General features: G+C 42.2%; 1 protein-coding gene across 1 annotated transcript in view; it reads right to left on the bottom strand.

Moving 5' to 3' along the window:
• The window catches only part of LOC138854995 (zwei Ig domain protein zig-8-like), a 159,561-nt gene that overhangs the window by 23,466 nt on the left and 119,184 nt on the right, over positions 1-16,911 (bottom strand). The window contains exon 6 of the mRNA XM_070101501.1: positions 14,965-15,030. Within this exon, the coding sequence (XP_069957602.1) occupies positions 14,965-15,030 (66 nt within the window). The remainder of the gene's footprint in view (positions 1-14,964; positions 15,031-16,911) is intronic.

Raw genomic sequence — 16,911 nt, 5'->3', positions numbered from 1 at the left:
CTTCCAGTTCATTCTCAATATTGCCTCTGTTTGTTTTACGTGAATCATGCACTTCACTGACAACAGAAGTTATTCTTATATCGAGGATCTAAAAGTACAGTGAGCATCGTGTTGTAGTCAGTGGTGTAACTCTCGAATCTAGTTAAGATTGGGACTATGAGCGCTGATAGTGTTACTGAAACTTGAGAAACTTGGATCACTGCAAGCTTTGTTAACGAAATGTTTCAAATATTGTACTTGAAGCAGCATTTCTAGGAATAGACAATTTCTTTTACTATGTTGTATAGTTTACTTGTGAAATATTTTCAACAAAAAGAGAACTTGATTATACGAGTCTATTTGCTTCAATTAAATTATGGAAGGTGTGTTTCATATAAGCAATGCATTGCAATGGTTTGATTTGTACACATTTTTGATCTAGCATTAAGTGCTATTCCAGGTGGTAGGCACATTCTGAATGAGCATACGCTTTCGTACTTTATTTTGTTCTTGAAGAGCCTATAGTTTACTGCAGGCTGGAGAAGAGTGATTAAAGTGGCTCAATGATGTCTTTTATTTCTCTCTACTCCAGAATACAATCATGGATAATCAGTTGGCAACAATGGCACCATTATCAAATGAATTTTGGAAGCTGGTATGTTTAATTCACGCGTTGCTTCTTGAATAATCTTGGTCACACGGGCTGCTGGATGGACAACAGTTTTCTGTATGAAGTCTTTGATGAGTCATAGGTGACTATATACTTACATATATATGGCCCTGCCTCTCATCTTGCTATTTGCCAGATGCTCTCACTCAAACCTTGCGGGCCCTGTCGTACTTTCGCTTAAAACTTTGTGTAGACTGCCTCCACCACATCGTCCTCTAGGTCATTCCACTACTGGACCACTCTCAGGATAAAGAATTACTTCTTGTCTGAGGCTTTAACTTCCAACTATGCCCCCATGTACATGTTTCTCACTTCTCAGTCAGTCCCTCCCTCCCCTAACAATTTCCCCGAGTATTTTCTATGCTAGTAGCCTGTGTTCCGTTTTTCAGTTTTCCTCTATTACCAAAAGGTTGAGTTCCTTTAGTCTCTGCTTATAGCTCGTTACATACCTCTGCACTTTCTCCACTTTTTTAGCATGTTTTATCAGGATTGGGTTCCATGCTGATCGAGATTCTTAGAGACTATTCTTAGATATTACAGACGAGAATTGGCTGTAAATGTTATTCGGTTGGTGTCTGCCTCCAGTGATATGCTTTGCACTATGTTCACCCCTATGTCTTTCTCTCTAAGTGACATTTGCAGTCTCTGTCCTACAACTCTGTTTTTTGTCTTGTCTTCGTGAACCTTCTCCAGTCTTCATAATTGTCCATTTTCTGGTGATGAATTTAAATCCAGATTCATTTGTAATCTTTTCTTGTCCTCATTAAGTATTTATACTCCTCATTAATTTCAAAAAGTCTGCAAAAAACGAGATACTGTACAATTGTCTCAGTTCCATTTGCTATGTCATTCACATATCAGACTCCGTGCTGGTTCTAATACCGATCCTTGCAGAACCTCACCTGTCATTCTTCCCCAGTTCTAACATCTCTTCACAGACAATCACTGTTTCCATCATCTGATCCATCGGAGCACATTCCACATGATTCCTTTCTCTTTTGTCTCACAGCCGCCATTTTCTTACAGATTTCAAACAGTTTAGTAAGTTAAAATTTGCCATCTCTAAACCTTTGCTGATCATTGGTTATGAAATCACTTTTATGCAAGTGCTCTATCACTTTCCTTCCGATTATCTTACAGATTACCTCACATGATATGCATGTCTGTGATATTGGCTTTTAGTTCAACGCATATTGGCTTTTAGTTCAACGCTTTCTTTCTTTCTCTCTCCTTTTTTAAATATTGACACTGTATTCATTATTTTCCATATATCTTGCAATTGTCCATTGTCCGCTGAGTAGGTGATCCTAGGCAGTCGTTCGCACAGTGATTCTCTTAATTTTAATGGAATCCACGGTGACGCCAAGTCAGACTCTTTTGTCTTTGATGTATCAAACTCACTGCAAAGTTTTTTTTTTATCCTGTACACCGACGGGTTTTCCAATATCCGTCAGTATACCCGTTGATCTGGCCCTCTCTAAATTGATTGCTTAACAATTTACAGTCTTTTTTATTGTAACCCCTTAGCTTTTACATTTTGAGTAGAGTTATCGTGTCTTTTAATGCAGTTTTTCTTCTATAGTGGCTGTGAGGTAATTATCGAATTGCTGCTTAGCCTTGCATATTCGTTTCTGGCTCTTCTACTCATTTGTGTTTCAGATTGTTCTTCGATTTATATAGTTTTTTCAAGCTCTTGTGCTCTTCATATCTTCTTTTCTGCATCTTTAGTTAAACCAGATGCTCTGTTTTTGAGATTTCCCACCCTTCTGGGTATGAATTTCTCTGCCTCGTGGCATTTCCCAGCTACTCCATTATTTCATTCGGTGACTTTCCTTCCAGCTGCCTTTGTCACTGTACTTCATTTAGGAATTCTTTAATCCCATCAAAGTTTCCTCTTCTGAAGTGTGTGTCTCACTCTTCACCTGCCTCTCGTCCCGCAATATTTAGTTCCACAAGAAGTACAAAATTGCGCACTGTCAAATTCTGTTTCACCTATGTCAAAAGTACCTGTCATAAATATCTTCGCTTGAGCCCCATGAGCTCTTCTACTGCTTCTAATAAGGTATCAGCTATTGCTATGTTTTTCTCTTAATTGTCCTGTTTTGGTTACCTCTTGCTTAGTGCTGGGATGTCAGTCACTACTATTTATATCTTCGATCTCCCAGCCTTGATTGCTCTTCTCCTCTCTTAAAAACTCTTCTAATTTATAAGTAGCAGGAGCACACTTTTCCCTCTCCAGTTGCCTCTGTCTATCCTTATTAACTGTTATCCAGCTCTGAATATAGTGGTTTAATTTTTAACAGCAGTTATATCTGTGTTTATTTCTTCTATCCATTCTGAAAATTAATCACTTTTGTTCGGTAATGCATTTTTATTTTTGTACTGCACTGAGCTTTCTTTCACTAACCATGCTTTAGTTAGTGTAGTCGAGTTTTTTCTTTTTCTTAAACATCTTCCGAGTTGGGTAGGAAGGGCTGGGGTTGTTTGCATCAGTAGAGGGAGAGTGGTCAAGTGTGTGTCCAGAAGGTAAGCTTGACTGGACGTTGTTTACCATGGGTTACCTTCGATGAAAAATTATCTGATCAATTCATTTTCATCTTGTGGACCCAATGAGCCTTTTATTCAGCCATAATTGTGTTTTTCACATGCTTCACAGGCTTCTCTCGTGCAGTATTGCCCATCACCTCAGCTTTCTCCTGAAGGGAATTGAATCTTGTTTCCCATTCTTCATTGCTTTTTAAACAGTTTTTAATCATATCTAGACTGTGCAGCTCACCTCCCGCACTTTCCCTTACATCTTGCGATTAGCTGCTTCTCTGATTCACCAATTTCTTGGACTCGTGAGTAAGTACAACTACCTTGTTGTTTGTTTGTGTGTGTGTACTCGCCTAATTGCACTCACCTAATTGTGGCTGCAGGGATCGAGACTCAGCTCATGGCCCCGCCTCTTCACTGATCGCTACTAGGTCCTCTCTCTCTCTGCTTCCTGAGCTTTGTCATACCTCGTCTTAAAGCTATGTATGGTTCCTGCCTCCACTACATCACTTGCTAGGCTATTCCACTTCCTGAAGACTCTGTGACTGAAGAAATACTTCCTAACATCCCTGTGACACGTCTGAATCTTCAACTTCCAATTGTGTCCCCTTGTTTCTGTGTCCCCTCTCTGGAACATCCTGTCTCTGTCCACCTTGTCTATTCCACGCATTATTTTGTATGTTATCATGTTTTCCCTGACCTTCCTGTCCTCTAGAGTCGTAGAGGACATTCCCCAGAGCTGCGGAATTAGCCTTGTTGGGTGTGTGTGTGTGTGTGTGTGTTTGTGTGTTTGTGTGTGTGTGTATGTGTGTGTGTGTGTGTGTGTGTGTGTGTGTGTGTTTGTGTGTTTGTGTGTGTGTGTGTGTGTGTGTGTGTGTGTGTGTGTGTGTGTGTGTACTCACCTATTTGTACTCACCTATTTGTGGTTGCAGTGGTCGAGTCCTAGCTCCTGGCCCCGCCTCTTCACCGGTTACTACTAGGCCCTCTCTCTCCCCGCTCCATGAGCTTTATCAAACCTCGTCTTAAAACTGTGTATGGTTCCTGCCTCCACTACAGAGAACTTTCACGGCGCGCATAACGGAGATAAAACACCTCAATTATTGGGAGCGCTTGAGGTTCCTAAACCTGTATTCCCTGGAACGCAGGAGGGAGAGATACATGATTATATACACCTGGAAAATCCTAGAGGGACTAGTACCGAACTTGCACACGAAAATCACTCATTACGAAAGCAAAAGACTTGGCAGACGATGCACCATCCCCCCAATGAAAAGCAGGGGTGTCACTAGCACGTTAAGAGACCATACAATAAGTGTCAGGGGCCCGAGACTGTTCAACTGCCTCCCAGCACACATAAGGGGGATTACCAACAGACCCCTGGCAGTCTTCAAGCTGGCACTGGACAAGCACCTAAAGTCAGTTCCGGATCAGCCGGGCTGTGGCTCGTATGTTGGTTTGCGTGCAGCCAGCAGCAACAGCCTGGTTGATCAGGCTCTGATCCACCAGGAGGCCTGGTCTCAGACCGGGCCGCGGGGGCGTTGACCCCCGGAACTCTCTCCAGGTAAACTCCAGGTAAACTACGTCATTTTCTAGGCTATTCCACTGCCTTACAACTCTATGACTGAAGAAATACTTCCTACTATCTCTCTGACTCATTTGTGTCTTCAACTTCCAATTGTGGCCTCTTGTTTCTGTGTCCCCTCCCTGGAACATCCTGTCTTTGTCCACCTTGTCTATTCCACGCAGTATTTTATATGTCGTTATCATGTCTCCCCTGACCCTCCTGTCCTCCAGTGTCGTCAGGCCGATTTCCCTTAATCTTTCTTCATAGGACATTCCCCTTAGCTCTGGAACTAACCTTGTCGCAAACCTTTGTACTTTCTCTAGTTTCTTGACGTGTTTTATCAAGTGCGGGTTCCAAACAGGTGCTGCATACTCCAGTATGGGCCTGACATACACGGTGTACAGTGTCTTGAATGATTCCTTACTAAGGTATCGGAATGCTGTTCTCAGGTTTGCCAGGCGCCCATATGCTGCAGAAGTTATCTGATTGATGTGTGCTTCCGGAGACATGCTCGGTGTTATACTCACCCCAAGATCTTTCTCCTTGAGTGAGGTTTGCAGTCTTTGGCCACCTAGCCTATACTCTGTCTGTGGTCTTCTGTGCCCTTCCCCTATCTTCATGACTTTGCATTTGGCAGGATTAAATTCGAGAACCCATTTGCTGGACCAGGTGTCCAGTCTGTCCAGGTCTCTTTGAAGTCCTGCCTGGTCCTCATCAGATTTAATTCTCCTCATTAACTTCACATCATCTGCAAACAGGGACACTTCTGAGTCTAACCCTTCCGTCATGTCGTTCACATATACCAAAAATAGCACTGGTCCTAGGACCGACCCCTGTGGGACCCCGCTCGTCACAGGTGCCCACTGTGATACATCATTACGTACCATGACTCGTTGTTGCCTCCCTGTCAGGTATTCTCTGATCCATTGCAGTGCCCTTCCTGTTATATGCGCCTGATGCTCTAGCTTCTGCACTAATCTCTTGTGAGGAACTGTGTCAAAGGCCTTCTTGCAGTCCAAGAAGATGCAATCAACCCACCCCTCTCTCTCTTGTCTTACTTCTGTTATTTTATCATAAAACTCCAGAAGGTTTGTGACACAGGATTTGCCTTCCGTGAATCCGTGCTGGTTGGCATTTATACTCCTGTTCCGTTCCAGGTGCTCCACCACTCTCCTCCTGATAATCTTCTCCATAATTTTGCATACTATACACGTCAATGACACAGGTCTATAGTTTAGTGCCTCTTTTCTGTCTCCTTTTTTGAAAATGGGAACTACATTTGCCGTCTTCCATACCTCAGGTAGTTGCCCAGTTTCCAGGGATGTGTTGAAGATTGTGGTAAGTGGCACGCACAACATATCTGCTCCCTCTCTAAGGACCCACGGAGAGATGTTGTCCGGTCCCATTGCGTTTGAGGTATCCATGTCCCTTAGCAGTTTCTTCACCTCCTCCTCATCTGTATGTATGTCGTCCAACACTTGTTGGTGTATTCCTTGCTGGTGTCCCCATCTGGTCTGTCCCCCCAGAGTCCTTCCTGTCTCTACTGTAAATACTTCCTTAAATCTCGTGTTGAGCTCCTTACATACCTCTTGATTGTTTCTTGTGAGTTCTCCACCTTCTTTCCTCAGCCTTATCACCTGGTCCTTGACTGTTGTCTTCCTCCTAATGTGGCTATACAGCAGTTTCGGGTCAGATTTGACTTTCGATGCTATGTCGTTTTCATACTGTCGCTGGGCCTCCCTCCTTATCTGCGCATACTCGTTTCTGGCTCTTCTACTAATCTCCTTGTTTTCCTGGGTCCTATGTCTCCTGTACCTTTTCCATTCTCTGTTGCACTTAGTTTTTGCCTCCCTACACCTTCGGGTAAACCAAGGACTCGTTTTGGTCTTCCTATTATTTCTGTTTCCCTTGGGAACAAAACTTTCCTCTGCCTCCTTGCACTTTGTTGCCACATATTCCATCATCTCGTTTACTGATTTTCCTACCATTTCTCTGTCCCACTGAACCTCCTGCAGGAAGTTTCTCATACCTGTGTAGTCCCTCCTTTTATAGTTTGGCCTGTCCCCTTCAGTTCCTGTTACCTTCTCCACTTGTAACTCTACTATATAGTCAAAACTCAGAACCACATGATCGCTAGCTCCAAGGGGCCTCTCGTAAGTGATGTCCTCAATGTCTGAACTGCTCAGGGTGAACACAAGATCCAGTCTTGCTGGCTCATCCTCCCCTCTCTCTCTGGTTGTGTCCCTGACATGTTGATGCATGAGGTTTTCAAGTACCACATCCATCATCTTGGCTCTCCATGTTTCGGGACCCCCATGTGGCTCCAGGTTTTCCCAGTCGATCTCCCTGTGGTTGAAATCGCCCATTACCAGTAACTTTGCTCTGCTCGAGTGAGCTCTTCTTGCCACCTCAGCCAGTGTGTCCACCATCACCCTGTTGTTTTCTTCGTACTCCTCTCTTGGACTCCTGCAGTTCTGTGGTGGGTTATACATCACTCCAATGACTACTTTATGTTCTCCAGACTGAATTGTACCTACAATGTAGTCTCTTTCTCCAATCATGTCCATGCCTTCCATTTCCTCAAATCCCCATTGGTGTTTTATGAGCAGTGCAACCCCTCCTCCCCCTCTACTCCTTCTATCTTTCCTCAGGATCTGATATCCTGTTGGGAAGATTGTGTCTGTTATTGTCTCAGCGAGTTTTGTTTCTGTGACTGCTATGATGTCTGGGGATTTTTCACTGATTCTTTCATTCCACTCCTCATGTTTATTCGTTATTCCATCCGCGTTTGTGTACCAAACCTTTAGTTTCTTTTCTATCATTATGGTCATGCAAGAATATTGGGGTTGGGGAGGGGCGAGAGCCTTGGTGGGGAGGGGCCTATATGGGGCTGTGGTGTAGGTGGGGTTTGTGTTGATGGGGGTGGGGTCAGAATGCCCATAAGGGACAGCTGTTGGGGGTGAGGTTTAGTGATATGGGGGTTGGTGGCAGAGGGAACAGTAGTGGTTGTAGTATAGGTTGCTCAGTTGCGTTGGGAATGTCACGGGTGGAGTCTTTTGGTGGGAGATTCTGTGGGGTGTGTTTGCCCTTCCTACTGTGTCTGGGTCCTGCTCATTTTCATTCTTCGTTCCTCCTTGCGTCTCTGTACCCTCTCTTTCAGTGTAGTCCTTTCTTCTTGTGTTCTGTCGCGGTCGATGGTACTCTCTGGTACCCCTCTTTGTCCCTCAGTCTTGCTTTCTCTTGCAGAATCCTGGTTCGAACTGATTCTTCCTTGAAAGTTACTCTGACAGGCCGTATCCTTCCACTGCAAACCACCCAATTCTCTGAAAATTTGTCACCTGGGTCCATATTGCCTCCCCTATTGTTTTCATGATGCCTTCAATCATTTTTTTTCTCCTCCTGTTTTATTTCTTCAAAGTTGGCCCCCTTGGCCCCTTCTTGGAGCCCGTACACAAAAACTGACCTCGCCCTTTCCTCCTCCCACTGAGTCTCCATCTGCTTCCTCTGAGGCATTTTATTTCCTTCCATTGACATGTTCTTGCCTTCAGTCCCTGTCATATCTGAAACTTCTATTCTCAGTGAACTGTCTTTCCTGACCAGCTGCATATAGCAAACCCTCATTGTCTTCGGACCTGTCGTTTGATCTTAGTGTGCTCATCGTCTTTTCCCTGGCCCCACGTGGGTCTGATAGGGCCTTCGTGTACGGCATGTCTCCGTTGTTGCTTACCATCCCCTTGTCTGCGCCTGACTTTGAATTTCCTGATGTCACATCTGAATTGTCATTTGTCTCTCTAATCTGTTTCAGGCTTTGCAGTTTCTCTTCTAAGCACTGTATCCCTAGCTGCTGCTAAGACCTGTACTTCCCACTTCCTGCACTCTTCAGCTATCCGCTCCTCCATTTTCTTACCAAGCTCTACTATCTTCCTTCCCCACTCTTCCTCCCTTTTTTGGAGCTCTAACTCCCAGTCTTTCCTCCCTGGTTCATCTACCAGATCTCTGGTTTTCCGTCCTCTAAGGCCACCCATTTTTTTTTTACCACAGACAGAAGGCTAGAGGAGGGAGGGAGAGGGTGTGGGGGGAGAGGGAGAAAGAGAAAGAGAGAGAGAGAGAGAAAGGGAGAGAGGAGAGAGAGGAGAGAGAAAGGGAGAAAGAGGGAGAGAGAGGAGAGAGAAAGGGAGAAAGAGGGAGAGAGAGGAGAGAGTATGGGGGTGAGGGATAAGACCAAGGGGGAAAGAGAGAAATGTGAGGGGAGAGAAAGGGTAGAGAGAGAGGGAGAAAGAGAGGGGAGAGGGAGAGAAAGAGAGAGAGAGGGGAGAAAGGAGGGCGAGGGAAAAGGCTATGGGAGAGAGAAATGGAGAGATGGGAGAGAGAAACCTATAGAGAGAGGAGGGTGAGAGGATTGGGTTATGGGAGTGAGGGGAGAGAGAGAGAGAGGGAGAGAGAGAGAGGAAGAAGAGAGGGAGAGGAGAGAGGGGAGAGGAGAGAGGGAGAGGGAGAGGAGAGGGAGAGGGGGGAGAGGGGGAGAGGAGAGGAGAGAGGAGAGAGGGAGAGGAGGGAGAGGGAGAGAGGGAGAGGGAGAGAGAGAGAGAGGGAGAGGGAGAGAGGAGAGAGAGAGGAGGAGAGAGAGGAGGGAGAGAGAGGGGAGGGAGAGAGGGGAGGAGAGAGAGGAGAGGGAGAGAGGGAGAGGGAGAGAGGGAGGAGGGAGAGAGGAGAGGGAGGAGAGGGAGAGGAGGAGAGGAGGAGTAGAGGGAGAGAGGCAGGAGAGGAGAGAGGAGAGGAGAGAGGGAGAGAGGGAGAGGAGAGAGGGAGGAGGGAGGAGAGGAGAGGGGAGAGGAGGGAGAGGAGGAGGAGAGAGGGAGAGGGAGAGGGGGAGAGAGGAGGAGAGAGGAGAGGGAGAGGAAGGGAGAGAAGGAGGAGGAGAGGGAGGAGGAGAGAGGAGAGAGAGAGGGAGAGGAGGGAAGGAGGGAGAGAGGGAGAGGAGAGAGGGAGGAGGAGAGAGGGAGGAGGGAGGAGAGGAGAGGAAGAGAGGAGGAGGGAGGAGAGGAGGGGAGAGAGGAGGGAGGAGGAGAGGGGGAGGAGAGAGAGGGAGAGAGAGAGGGGAGAGAGGAGGAGAGAGAGGGAGGGAGAAGGAAGGAGGAGAGAGAGGGAGAGGAGAGGGAGAGGGAGAGAGGGAGAGAAGGGAGGGAGAGAGGAGAGGGAGAGAGAGAGGGAGAGAGAGGAGGGAGAGAGGGGAGAGGGAGAGAGGGAGAGGGAGAGAGAGGGAGGGAGAGGAGGGAGAGAGAGAGGGAGGAGAGAGAGGGAGGGAGAGAGGGAGGGAGAGGAGAGGGAGAGAGAGAGGGAGAGAGAGAGGGGAGAGAGAGGAGGGAGAGAGAGAGGGAGAGTGGGGAGAGAGAGAGGGAGAGAGAGGAGGGAGAGAGGGAGAGAGGAGAGGGAGAGAGAGAGAGAGGAGGGAGAGAGAGGGAGTGGAGAGAGAGGAGGGAGAGAGAGAGGGGACTGCTTGACAGAGTAGAGAACAGGAGCAAGACGTATCCCCATCTCCCTCGCCCTGGACCCTAATCCTGGATAGATCTGTCATTTCCCAGCAGAGCCTTCCAACATAGTGGAGGGATGTGTGGTGGCCTTACTGTTAAGTGTACAAGCAAGGCCAATATTGTCAAAATACCACACTTGGATCCACTCTTCGAGGACAGCGTCAAACAAGCTTTTTATGCCACAAGACGGGCAGAAAGCAGCAACTTCCCACTCTGGCTGTACTCCACCTTCCAGAACATCACTCCATTCTGAGATCATACATACTCCCAGGATGACTTCGAGCATGGAAACAACATCTGTACAGCATAACGATATCAACGAGATAAAGCCAGCTTGACTCAAATGAAAATGCTTACCCACAGATGGCTCCAACTTCAATCCTGTCCCTGTACTTGTATGTCTCTATAACAATAAAAATGCTTTTCAAATGAGCTGGGCATGTAGGTAATAGCTCTTAGTTTCTTACAACAAAGCTTAGGGAATCCTTTAACCCAGGTAACAGAAGGCTTGGTCCAATAAAGCTTAGGGATCCTTAACCTTGTCAAACCCTGTGTAAAAAAAAAGAAGAGAGAGGAGGGAGAGAGAGAGAGAGAGAGAGAGAGAGAGAGAGTAGGAGAGGAGAGAGAGAGAGGGAGAGAGAGAGAGAGAGGAGAGAGAGAGAGAGAGAGGAGAGAGAGAGGGAGAGAGAAGTGTGTGTGTGTGTGTGTGTGTGTGTGTGTGTGTGTGTGTGTGTGTGTGCTCATGCATATGTGGTTGAATGGGTCGAGTCATAGCTTTCGGCTCCGCCTCTTCACTGGTTGTTACTATGTCGAGCCTCCAACAGCCTTAACGCACCTGTTGTTAAAGCTGTGTATGAATCCTGTCTCCACTGCAACACTTTCCAGATTGTTCCACTTTCGGCTAACTCTAAGGCTGAAGAAATACTTCCTAACATCCCTAGGACTTATCTGAGTTTTCACCTTCTTGTGTGTCGGGTTGTTCCTGTTTCCCATTTCTGCTACATTCTGGTCCTATTCACCTAGTCAGTTTCTCTCAGTATTTCATAGGTTATTATCATGCCTTTCCCTATCCTGCCACAACTAGTGTATCCATCATTGCTCTGTCGCTCTCATCATATTCTTTTTGTTGATCTCTGTCTATTCATTGGCGGGTTATACATCCCTGCTATGACCCCCTTGAGAGCCCCGGTCCAATGTGTTCCTACTGTGTAGTCACCTGCTTTCCCTACGTCCATTCCTAATATTTCCTCAAAACTCCACTGGTTTGTAATGAACAGTGCAACTCTTCTTCACCCTTTGCTCCCTCTGTCTTTTCTCCGGATCATGAAGATTGCGTCTGTTTTCATTCCCAGGAAACTTTATCTCTGTGAATACTGTGTCTGGGGATTCCTACATAATTCTTGCCACTCTTCATGCTACTTCTGTCTGCAGTCAGGTCTCGTTAGCAAAATACTCACTGTCCTACTCTTTCCGAAAACTTTGGGTCGCCAGTTCCTACATAACCTTTCATACATTCTGCGAATCTCTCACTCATTAAACAGTTGCATGAAGAACATGCAGTTATAAACGTAGGTTATAATATCTGCTCTGCCGTGCGAACTCCTATTTTCCTTAATCTAACTCTAGTGTTGCTTAATTTGCACCATGATTTTCCAGTAAAACATTCATCTTTCTAACTATTATTATCAGGACTACATGACATTCATTAATTTTTGGTAGTCCAAAGCGGATGCCCACTTTGCTGAATAAACTTCATTGATGATACACCTTCCAGCAATGGGTATTGCGGTAATACAGTCATATAACCAAGCTTCATTACGAACGTATTGGGATTTTACTTTGCTCTCGTGTTACAGGAAAGAAACAGATTATAAATATTATAATTATTATTATAATTGTAATAATTATTTATTATTATTATTATTATTATTATTATTATTATTATTTATTATTATTATTATTATTATTATTATTATTATTATTATTATTATTATTATTATTATTATTATTATTATTATTATTATTATTATTTATTATTATTGTTTGTATTATTATAATCACCATTATTATTATTATTATTTTTATTATTATTATTATTATTATTATTATTATTATTATTATTATTATTATTATTATTATTATCATATCCATAATAATCCTACTATATCCATAATAATCCTACAACGTCATGGGAATGGAAAGCAATCATATTCGTTGCAAGGAAGAACAGGTCCAATTTCCTGGATCAACAATCTCTCAAGGCACCTGCCTACCTGAGATGCAGGGGCCCAAGCTTTTAATGATATTTCAAAAAGCTCCAAATACAATTCTCACCTGTAATTCCTATGTACAATACCTATATACCATACGTAAGAACAGTTCCTATGCAAAATTTCTATGCAAAATACCTATGAACAGTTCCCATGCACAGTTCCTATGTACAATTCCTACGAACAGTTCCCATGTACAATTCCTACCTACTGTACAATTTCCTTTGGACAATTTCTAGTTAATAAAAATTCAAACTACCATTCCTACCTACAATTTCTACATGCGCTTTCTATCTACATTTCCTTCTTGTAATTCTATCTACAATTCCTACGTGAAATTCCTATGTACAATTCCAAGATACAACTACTGTGCACAGTTCTTATTGTCATTCCTTACATACAATTCCTACCTATAATTTATATGTGCAGTTCGAACCAATAATTCCTTTAAGCAACGCCTACATAAAATTCGTACTTACAATTCTACAGTTCCTACCATTACTCTCTACATGTTATTTATATCAACATATCCTTCATATATTCCCTAAATACAATTCCAAAGCTCAGTTTATACTTGCAATTCCTTCGCACAATTCTAATATGCAATACCATCATGGAATTCCTACACACACACATATATATATATATATATATAATATATATATATATATATATATATTATATATTATATATATTATATATATATATATATTATATATATATATTATCACACCGGCCGATTCCCACCAAGGCAGGGTGGCCCGAAAAAGAAAAACTTTCACCATCATTCACTCCATCACTGTCTTGCCAGAAGGGTGCTTTACACTACAGTTTTTAAACTGCAACATTAACACCCCTCCTTCAGAGTGCAGGCACTGTACTTCCCATCTCCAGGACTCAAGTCCGGCCTGCCGGTTTCCCTGAATCCCTTCATAAATGTTACTTTGCTCACACTCCAACAGCACGTCAAGTATTAAAAACCATTTGTCTCCATTCACTCCTATCAAACACGCTCACGCATGCCTGCTGGAAGTCCAAGCCCCTCGCACACAAAACCTCCTTTATATTAAATATAATTCCCACGTGTAATTCCTACTAATAATTCCTCCCAACAATTAATACCTACAGTTCGAACCTATAATTCTTAAGTACAATTCCTGTCTACAGTTATCTGCAGTTCCTACAGAAAGTTCCAGAGAACAGTTCCTATACGCAGTTTCTACGTGCTCTTCCTACGCACAAGTCTTACGTACAGTACTTACGTACAATTTCTGCATACAGTGCACGTTCTTAAGTACAACTCCTAAATACAATAACTTTGTGCAGTCCCTACATACAATTCCATGGTACAGTTTCTATATACAATTCCTACTTAAGTACATACAGTATCACAGTACAACTCCTGTGCATATAACACAATTTTCAGTCTTATTCATGTGAAAAGTTATTCATGTGAAGCCAGGTTGTATTTTCAAATTATTTTTATTAGAGAAATTGAAGAAAATGATCATATAACGAGAATTAAAAATTAAAAATATTATTAAAGAAAGCCATCAATAAAGAGGACCAGCAATGAAGAGAAATATAGATATTAAGAAATACTAGTAAGGAGAAATAAAGAGAAGTAAAAACATAAATAGATACAAACATAAGTATGAACCTAAATAGCATACAACCGAAATAAAATGAGGAACGACACATACTGATGAACAATCTGCTGCTGTGTTGTTGATCTGGGAGAGATTTATCAACTCATATGCTAAACTCTAACAGAGCGAAATGTTGCCGCGCTGTTAGAGATTTACGTACTTAAGTAAAGATCTAACAGAGCAAAACGTTGTTAAATCCTCATTAACCCATAAGCAAAAGTCTAACAGACAGAAACAACTATAGTGTCATCCAGATTTTTATGTGTAATTTGTAGGGTAGATGTGATTTGCTCCAATCACATTCTTGTGACTTATATTCTTATTCAGTAAAGTTTAAAAAATCCTGTGGTGCCCAGGCAAGCACGTACAAATATAATTTAACAAAAAAAAAAAAGAACATTCAGTAGTTTTTATGCCCACGTATAGCGTGATGCTCAAGCCTATGTATACATATCCAGTATAAACGTATACGTGAAATATTAGAAATTAAATCTAATCGCTTTCATGTGCTTATACACATCTTTAGAGGAAGATATGCGTGTAAGTACATGAAAGCGCTCAGGTTTTATTTCCTATATTTACTGTGATATTTTTTCATATTTGCAATCACGCGTTTTATTGTGATTTCTTCTATGAGTATATGTACAAAACCTTCTCTAAAACAGGCGCAAAAAAATGTTAAAAGAAGCATTGCTAAAAGCAAATTTAGTCTGTTCAATTTAGATAGATATCAGATCAGGCAAGAAGATGTATTTAGGTAACTGACCGTCTTTGGTGGAGGCTGTGTTGTTGGCCACGAACACTTTAGTCCTCGTTCCTCTCAGTCTCGGATCTGTAAAAATAGGCAGATAAAATTAACCCAAATTGGAGAGCTCTGAAGTTCTGTCCCCTCAAGGAAGGTTCCTTGATGTTGGTGAGGGGCTCTTGATTTAGGAAATTGGATCTGCGCTCCAGTTCCCCGAATCAAGCCTGAATGCCTTCCACATCCCCCACCAGGCGCTGTATAATCCTCCGGGATTAGCGCTTCCCCCTTGATTATAATAATAATAATAATCTGAAGTTCTGTTGATTTTAAAGCTTTCTGTAAATTATACAATAAGAATGGCAACTAATAATAAATCTATTATGTGATGTGCTTTCCAGAAACAAAGGTCTATTATTATTATTATTATTATTATTATTATTATTATTATTATTATTATTATTATTATTATCATCATCATCATCATCATCATCATCATCATCATTATTGGCAATACTTTCTAGAAAGGGGTTCTTTGATCTTGGTAAGGAGCTCAATATGTATTTAATTGAACATGTCCGTCCATTGTTTTTAGCGAACGTGACTGCCTCCCATTTCCCAAGCGCTGTGCGACCTCATTTGTCTCACCTCATTAAAATAAAATAATTGTGAACGGCATGAATAAAGATTATTCCATAGTATTAAATGACTGAAATATTTATTGGTACAAATTTTATTAGTTTCTGTAAAATAACTGGGGAATGCTTTTTCTTGCCAGCTTAAAACTTTTAGTTGTGACAATAGGTTTTAAATTTAATGTGGAACTTAGTTTTCTTTAACTAAAATTTGTCTGTAAAATAACTGGGAGAATGTCTTTTTTGATCAGAAATAACTTACACTGCTTGACTTTATTGGGTTATCCTAGTTATATCCTAGTTATATCTATGACATATTTTATGCGCCTGAGAAACTTTGTAAAAAATGTTTTGTATGTTTTAGCCTGTGTACATCCCCCTCTTTTTTGTATAAAAAGAAATTAGGAAACCTGCTTTTCAAGTGATAATTTGTTGGTGTCGCTACCAATTATCTTCAATCTTTCAACAGTCATAACTTGATTATTCAACTTTCTGAGCGCCTCCAAACTGCTCAAAAGTTGTATGGTCTGCTGCTATGTTTTATATTATTGGTCACTCTGAGATAAAAGAATGCCTCCTCAGTTTAACCTCAAAGCTAGTATTTCTTAACGGACGATTTGGGCTATGTTGTCATTTGCAATTTTTATTGAAGAAGTTGGGATATTAGCTTACATATAATGATTTTTTAATGCTTATCCAGATTCGCTTCATATATAACATGCTGACATTTAATCGAACTACAAAGTTATGCCGCACTCTGCACTGTTCCAGTCGCTACCAATGACGTCCAGGGAACTGTAGTTATGCAGTAGTGTTATAGAATTCTTGGATCACGCAGCGAGTGAAATATTTCAAGATTAGCTTGCAGTTTTGTCCTCACATATTTTAGGTTAGGTAATGTTTGTCAGGAAGCAAGACAAGTGTTTCCTGACGCTGGTCTTAGTCATATGTTGACCCACAGCTGGAGCTTTGGATCATGTGATCGAGACCATCCACTGGCTTACCTGCCCACCTCTTTAATAATTTAGGTTACGATTATTTACTTAATTTTTCCACGTATTTTGAGTCTCACTCTAAATATAGTTCATTGTTGAAACGTTTTCAACGATTGTAAAGATGCTAAACAACGAAAAATCGTAAGTCATTGCAGTCGCATCCAAAAATTATTTTCCGTAAAGTAACGTATGTCCTCTCATACGAGAAGAATCGACCGTGAAGTTATTCTTCTTTCTTAAGTTTAACAACGTTGAAAAGACCAACAGCCTGACTGTGATTTAATCAGTAACAACTTATTGTTTTGTGACATGGACCAAAAAGTGAAAAATAGTTCGAGTGA

Source organism: Cherax quadricarinatus, chromosome 77, assembly GCF_038502225.1.
Source record: "Cherax quadricarinatus isolate ZL_2023a chromosome 77, ASM3850222v1, whole genome shotgun sequence".
In the NCBI taxonomy this organism is placed as follows: domain Eukaryota; kingdom Metazoa; phylum Arthropoda; class Malacostraca; order Decapoda; family Parastacidae; genus Cherax; species Cherax quadricarinatus.
The sequence above is the reverse complement of the archived record's forward strand: the minus strand, read 5'-3'. Positions and strand labels throughout refer to the sequence as shown.